Below are 8,183 nucleotides of genomic sequence, written 5' to 3'. Positions count from 1 at the left end.
CCCAAACTTTAGTCCACTTTCCAATTGAAGAATGTAGTTGTATTTTAATTTTCTTAAAATACCCTTATTCAATGTAAGTTGTTGTTAATATAAACCTACCCTATTTAATGAGAGTTGATTCTTTTTTTACCATCAATTCAAGTTCCCATAAAGTTGTACTCTAATTAATGTGAGGGCATTTTAGAAAAATAGTTAACTAAATTGATTGTTCCAATAAAATTAATTATTTTTTATTAAACTGTGTGAAAAAAGAATCAAAACTATCAAAGTAGGACGGAGGGAGCAGTATAGAACATTAAAATGTTAAAACAAATAGTTCAGTGGTGTTAATGGAAGTCAACCCAAACTTATTGCATTTGCCCTTTATCGCTTCATTCCATCCCCAGAAAAGCCACCTAAAGCTTCACACAGTCACACACTAAGTGGAGAGTGGCTGACCAAGCAGTTTGCTTAGCTGCTCCTCCCACCACGCAAAGGGCTTCTTAATAATCACCCGAAAATGGCGATTACTCTTAACAGCGGCTTCGAAATGCCGATAGTGGGTCTCGGTGTTTGGAGGATGGAAGGCAAAGACATCAGGAATTTGCTCATCAACGCCGTCAAGATTGGCTATCGCCACTTTGACTGTGCTGGTTCGTTACCTCTTTTTGTTTTCCTTTGAATATTAAGTTGTGACATGGGATAGTTATTTGAAGTTAAGGGAAGTGGGATTTATAGGAATTTTGTTTACTGGAAGAAAATTTTCATTTTTTAGGATGGAATTAGTAAATTTTTGGTTCTGGGCTGCACTCTATTGTCTATAATGTTCATCTTTAATTATCTGTTGTTTTAGCAGATACATAAAAGAAAAGGAAAGGAAAAAGAAAAACTTGGGCTCAAACAGAATTTTCTGAAGTTAAAACTATGTGATTAATTTTGTACTGTATGAGGGAAATTGGTTTCTTGCATCAAATTTTTAAGGTTACGTATTTAGATTAATTTTCCCTGCTCTTCCTGGTCTAGATGGTTAATACATAATCTGTATTCAATTGGGATTCTTTTTTTGCGTAGGAGAAATCATTTCTGTATATTTTGTATGGTTATTTGTTTATGTATAGCCAGAATTTGTCATATCTTGCTTTGACCAATTTCTATTAACTCTCAAATTAATCTGGACTGGATTGCCATAAATCATGGAGTTCTAGTTGAAATTTATCTTTCTTATTAAAGCAATGGTGAGGTTCATTTGTGATACAAATCATCACGGCCCATTATTAGTGAAAATTAGTAATACAGGGGCATTAGGAGAGTTAAAAAAAATAAAAACAGTGTGACTTTGAACCATTTGATGTAAAGGACATTAGGTAGTGATTGTTGTGCAGAATGTACTATCCATTTCCAAAAAAAAAAAAAGAAAAAGAAAAAGCAAGTACATTCCTGTATTGAGGTTAGTACATTTGCACTTTATGATGAATAATTCAAACGTATGCCCTCTTTGATAAATAACCCCCTAGCACACCCTTTTCAAAAAAATTTAGCTATTCTCTGTATGTTGCTCTAGTGATTCTGCTCTTAAAATTTTTGTCAACTTGTTACTTTAGCAAAGTTCTTGAGGTGCATTGTTATTCATGTGAGAAGTTGGCAATGCTTGCAGCTGATTATCAGAATGAACGTGAAGTTGGTGAGGCACTTACAGAAGTGTTTCAGTCAGGCTTGGTCAAACGGGAGGATATTTTTATTACTACCAAGGCTAGTAAAGGCCAACCATATTTTTTTCACGTTTAAGCTATGGTTTGCTTTGACTGTCCAATAGATTGAGAATTGCTCTGACTAATAATTGGAAAGTCATCTCATATTTTTCTTTTTACATTTGGTGTTCCTAATAACAGCTTTGGAACTCAGATCATGGTCATGTTGTTGAGGCTTGTAAAAACAGTCTCAGGAAGTTATGCCTGGATTATCTGGATCTATATCTTGTTCACTTTCCTATAGCCACAAGACATACTGGTAATTCCGCTTTAGCTATTGCACCTTTTAAAAATTGTATTTGTTTAGTGTTTCTCTACAATCTTCACTTAGATATTAGTTTCCGCATAAATTAAGAACTTGATCAGAGCTTAAGTTATTAACAGATATATATGACAGTTTCTGAAGATTGAATATTTACAACTGTGATACAAGATTAGTGGTTTACATTCACTCATGACTTAACATCTGTAAAACTCAGACTGATTCTGCAATTTAGTTGGAGCTTATGACCTTCATTTGGGATCTATTATTGCTTTCAGTTTGTTAAAGATTTAGTCTTCTGATAATAGGGAAATGAAAGTTGCCACTAGTGAGATAGATGAAATTTCATTAGTTTAATCCTATATTATTTTCTACACATGACATATCATGTTGGGGTTTTTGATGTAGAAAATGGGCACAGGAACAAACAGGATGGTAGATTTTATTCAGTTCATATCCATTTCTATAAGTATCAAAACATTCTTGAGATATGTACCCGTCTTATCTGTTATGAATTCTAATTGTTCTGGCTTCTTTAGTCCTGTACAAATCTATTTTTGCCTTATTGCTTCTATGAAAGCTTGTTCTTCATAGGAAGGAATTGGTTGCTGTTTGACTTAAATGCAGGCATTGGTACCACTTCAAGTGCTATAGGCGAAGATGGTATCCTGGACATTGACACTACTGTATCTTTGGAGACTACATGGCATGCCATGGAAGATCTAGTTTCCATGGGCTTAGTTCGCAGCATAGGAATTAGGTATTTGAGAACTTCACTTGCATGTCTAATCCTCTGCATATAGATCTGTTTTGTTCCATCATCATCCTTATAATCAATGGCGCTATAATAAAGACAGATGTGGTTTATTTATGTTTTTTTTTTAATTTTTTGTCCCTGGACTTATTATAGTGTTTAGCAACATTGTGGAAAGTATCTTTAAGTACATGTTAAGAGGACTGCATGTGATGTAAATGGGTTAGATCTTGCCTTACTAGCACTAGCGGAAGACTAAGAAGATAGTGACCAGTTTAGGGGCTGTGAACAGTAATTTTGGGAGAAAAGAGGGGAAGAAGAACAAACAACTAATAAACCAAAACTCAACCTTTATTCATCAAATTCTTTGCGAGTAATAACATGGAAACATAAGTATTTAGAACTAAAAACCTCCTAAAACTTCCATCTCCATGGTCCAAGAACTTTTAGGAAGTTACCTTCTAAACTCCAATTATTTACCTAACAGAATAAAGACTCAATAAAAACTCAATTCAGCACTTAAAATTAATGGATTCAGATCTTAACATATTCAGACTATTTGATAACGAAAAATTGAACATTTAAATTAATTAAGTAGTACTGAATTTCCTAGGCAAGACTTGCTCCCAAAATTAAGTGATAAGCTATTTACTTTCATTGAATGTGATATGCACTTAAATGTATTAAATTTAATACTTAACAATTCAATAACTTAATGGATTCAGACTTCAGATTTCAGATTTCAGACTTCAGTTTTATCAAATGCACATAGACAATTCTGGAATTCTGGGAATTTCCAATGACTACTAAAAGACCAAAATACCCTTGGGACCTAAATAATATAAGCTACTACATCTTAGGCAATAGAATTACACTATTCCTATTCCTAGTTGAAGCTCGATGAAAATGTGAAAATGCCGTAGTCTTAGATTTTTCTAGAGCTCCTCGTTGACTGCATCACTCTGTCCCCCTAGTTGGCGAAAACTTGACCTTGAGTTTTTCAAGATTTGTAGGATAAAGAACTTGAAAGTCTGGAATGAGTTGCAAGAAGAACCACACTTCCAAGAGCGTCTTTTGCCATGTGCTTGAGGTAGTAACAAGTAAAGGTGGGACGTCATTGGCTGAATTTCTGATCTCTCGGAGGACAATGTCAATTGTTGGAGCTAATAGAGTAGAATAGAAAACGTTTCTAGGCTTTGCTTCTAGACATGCTGAATTTGCAATGTTACCAGGACCTCTTTCCTGTGCTCCCAGACTTGATCTTTGGAATTTCTTTCATCGGGTTATCCTCATCTGCTTCCTTCTTTGGTGCCTTTTCAAAATTCTGAAGAGCCCCTTCTGCTTTGTGCTGGAGACAGTTGTCACATCCAGTAGTCAATCAGCAACCAAAACCTTTTTAAATGTCTCAGCTTTTACAACAGGATTGTTAACCAGATTCGTGCTTTCTACCCTAGCTGCATGTTGGATGAAAGGGGAATGGTGCTTTTCTGGCTGTGTTGGTTATATTGGTAAACTGCCAACTTTGTGTTGGAGGTTCATTACGAATTTGGGTTGGATATTTGGGAGTAAACCTTGGCACATATCCTTGTGGTTGACCATAAAACTCTCCTAACATCTTCTAATGACGATACGAGGGAAAGTACTCTTATAAGAGTAGTTCTCTCATCTCCTCCAAATAAATGTATCCACTACGTGACATCACATCTCATTCGACTATATACCACCACCAACTTAGCCTTGCCAACCAGTTTCACCTTGGCAAATAGGGTTTGTTATAATCTGCAAGATTATGGTGATCAAAGAAATATTCTAGAGAAGTAGAGGTGTCAAAATGGGATTCGGGTGGGTATGGGAAGGTCATAATTGGGTCAACCCCTTTATACCTATTTCATAAATGGGTTAAAATGGGTCAACCCATTTATAGGTATACTCAATTACCCATTTATGAACCGCTTAAAATTCTACTCCTTCAACACCCCCCCCCCCCAGGCGAACGTTGGTTGATAAGAAATAACTACATTTTATTGTTATTGGGTAGGTAAGAAATTCAAATTTATCCGCTTAACATCCACCAAAAATTGAGTTTAAATGTGCAATTATCTTTAAATGGGTATAAATGGGTAAGGCGAGTCAACGCATTACCCACCAATTAAATGGATTTAATTGAGTTACCCATGGAAACCCATTCAATGTTCATTGCATACCCAAATTCACTTGTTAATGTGTGGGTTTGGGTGGTTCAGCGTCATTGGATTGTGATTGACACCTATATGGAGAAGTAAGCCATCTATAGAATATTGTAGGATGACATAAGCCATGAAAAGATGAAACATACATTGTTGATTTCCTTGAAGAAAATTCTGTTTGTTCGTTGACAATATAGAAGAAGAAAGAAATATGGCTGATGAAGAGAAAGGAAGTTTGGGCTTTGATGCCAAACTAATGCAGGACAAGATGGGTAACATCTTGCTTTACTATCACTAGCGGGTCACCTGTTTAGGTGCTGTTAACAGTACCTGTGAACAATAATCGTGGGGTCAAAAGAGGGGAAGAAGAACAAACAGCACAAGTATTTATGACAAAAAACTTCCTAAAATTCCTATCTCCATATTCTAAATAGGAAATTTGACTGGTAGTAGAAAGGAAGTTACCTTCTAAACTCCAATTACTTATGTAACAGACTAAAGACTTAAAACAATTCTGGAATTTCGGAAATTTTCAGCGATGTCAAAAAGACCAAGACACCCATAAGGCCTAAATAATATAAGCTGCTAAATCTTAGAAAATAGAATTACAATGAAGTTAAATAAAGACACTATTCCTGTTCCTAGTTGAAGTTTGAGGAAAATATGAAAAGCTTAATCTTAGATTTTCTGGAGCTCTTTGTTTACTGCATCAGCAGGGCTGCAATTGGCTGAGCCCTGAACTATCAACTCAGACTTGTCTTGTTCTAATGCTCAGTTTAGCTCAAAAGCATGGAACATGAGCTGAGTTCAAGATGCTCAGTTATCAAATCAGCTGAGTTAGATTATTATTTACTTGGGCTTGTGATCTTCTCGAGCAACTCAAGCTTAGTCGAGTTCAAGAATTTTTCTTTATGTTTATATAGTGTTTCTCATTGAATGTGTATTTCCCTTAGCACACACTCGCACAAAAAAAATGTTTATCTGAGGGTATATCAAAATACAGGCATAGAATCTAGTGTGTTTTGTTCTGAATGAACGTCATTCTTTTGGCGTCTTTTTTAAAAAATTATTTGGATTTTTCATTTATCTACACACCTGTAATATGTTCAGCTACAGACATATACAGTACCAAAAATTTGAATTGATTCAACAGCATTTTCTGGCCCTTTAACTTATGATTGCAGATCATTTTATCATCAATTCTTTTTTTTTTTTTACTTGTATAAAAATTCTTATTTATTCCAGTTGTAAGAATTTGTTTGCAGGCTTGCCAATTCTGTTTCTCCTTCCTGTGTCTTCTGCTTTTCTGTTGTCCTTTGAGGACATTATATTATGCAAATTAAGGTTTCAGAATTTTTGGGAGGGCAAAACATGTCCTATAAGCCCGAACTTGTTCTAAGCTTGAGGAGACTTGACCGTGTTACAATTTCCAAGCTTCAGCTTGAGCTTGATGACATACATAGCCAATTTATTTTGAGCTAAATTTTAGGTGATTGAGGAAATTGAGCTGAATCGAGCTCACGTCAATTTTGAGCATTGAAATTTTTATTCGAGAACCTAGCTTGAGCTTAATCAACCAGTGTTCGACTCAACTAGAATCCGCTGGAATGCAGCTCTAGTTAACTCCATAGGCTGCAGTTCAGTGAAAACCATCATGCACTTCAGTTTCACTGTCAATGATGCAAACGGAAAATAAAATGAAAATGAAACGGATGCAATACTGAATAGCATAGTTGAATAAAAACATTCATGAAGTGGTTTATGTCATGTTTGTCTTCCTGGTCCATATGCTGTGCGAACTGTAGGTTCTGTATATCCTGTAGCAAACTGTCAATAATTCTCTTCAGCTAAATTTGACGGCGTCGGCAGAGAGATAATGATGAACTCTGGGGGAAATGTTGCAGACTAAACTTTTAACAGATTCCTTTTACCCTGTTTTCTGTTGTACGATGCCATTTTAGGATATCTGGCCTTATTTTATGTTGATTCAAGGTTAATGAAGGCAAAATCTGACTGTTTTTTCTCTTGTGGTGTTAGAATAAATTTCAAAATCAATTCTATTCGTCTGCTGATGCATTAACAAAATTTTCTTGCAGCAACTATGACATTTTCCTAACAAGAGATTGTTTAGCTTACTCCAAGGTAAAGCCTGCTGTGAACCAGATTGAAACACATCCTTACTTTCAACGGGAATCTTTGGTCAAATTCTGCCACAAGCATGGCATTTGTGTTACAGCCCACACACCTCTTGGGGGTGCTGTAGCTAATACGGAATGGTTTGGCTCAGTATCGTGTTTGGATGATTCAGTTCTTAAGGTAAGGTGAAACCTTAATCTTCAAGTTATTATACATCTGCAAAGCTTCGACAGGAAGCAAGCAATTGACTTATGAGATGTATATGGGCTTTTATCTTTGCCCATGTTGTGCCAGGGTATAGCCGAAAAATACAAGAAGACGGTCGGTCAGATTGTTCTTCGCTGGGGCATTCAGCGAAACACGGTTGTCATTCCAAAGACTTCAAAACTAGAGAGATTGCGGCAAAACTTGAAAGTTTTCGACTTTGAGCTTGCAAAAGAGGACATGGAGCTGATAAAATCTTTGGATCGAAACTACCGGACCAATCAACCTGCGAAGTTTTGGGGAGTAGACCTGTATGCATAAGTTGTTGGATCGTCATTTGTTGGAGGTACTTCTTTATCATTGCACCCTTTTTATTATTATAAAACAGAACACGATAATATTACCAGTAAAATTGCTGGAAATCTTACTAATAAAATTGCTGAAAACCGTCCGGTACAATTTGCTTGACAAAGTCTACAGGGTAATTCTATAGAGACTCAACTATGTTGGCCGTTTTTTGCATAATGAAATGGCCCATGCACGATCTATTTCGCTTCTCTAGGAACTTAATTGATATCTAATAGGTTTTGATCTAATAAAACTAAATGTACTTCCTCTATCATTGGGACCTATATCGGACAGAGTATCATAATCTTCCTTAAAAAAAATGACCGAGGCATAGGGGTGCAAATTGTTTCAAAAAAACTGAAAAATTTGCCGGCCGATCAAATTTAGATTCTGTATTGGATATTAGCAAAACGAATTTCGGTAAAACTGATCCAATCTTTAAAGTTTGGTAAAATAGTTTGGAATGATTATTTAATTTTGATTTTGAAAATTTTGAATACTGATTGAATTACCGAATTTTATATTTTAATGATATATTTTAAATATTACATGTATGTTCCTAATCC

General features: G+C 35.5%; 1 protein-coding gene across 2 annotated transcripts; it reads left to right on the top strand.

Moving 5' to 3' along the window:
* Positions 1-355: 355 nt before the first annotated feature.
* LOC113751691 (NADP-dependent D-sorbitol-6-phosphate dehydrogenase-like) lies at positions 356-7,770 on the top strand. 2 transcript variants are annotated; one of them, XM_027295791.1, is made up of 6 exons: positions 356-632; positions 1,634-1,728; positions 1,869-1,986; positions 2,617-2,749; positions 7,026-7,245; positions 7,367-7,552. In XM_027295791.1, exons 1-6 carry the CDS (start codon positions 500-502, stop codon positions 7,454-7,456), a joined length of 789 nt encoding a protein of 262 aa, XP_027151592.1. In that variant the 5' UTR covers positions 356-499; the 3' UTR covers positions 7,457-7,552. The 2 variants fall into 2 exon arrangements, with proteins under 2 accessions (XP_027151592.1, XP_027151590.1); XM_027295789.1 differs by having other exon boundaries at positions 360-632; positions 7,360-7,770.
* The last annotated feature ends 413 nt before the right edge of the window (positions 7,771-8,183 follow it).

Source organism: Coffea eugenioides, chromosome 11 (genome assembly GCF_003713205.1).
Source record: "Coffea eugenioides isolate CCC68of chromosome 11, Ceug_1.0, whole genome shotgun sequence".
Lineage (NCBI taxonomy): Eukaryota > Viridiplantae > Streptophyta > Magnoliopsida > Gentianales > Rubiaceae > Coffea > Coffea eugenioides.
Note: the sequence above shows the minus strand (reverse complement) of the source record. Positions and strands in the feature narration are given on the sequence as shown.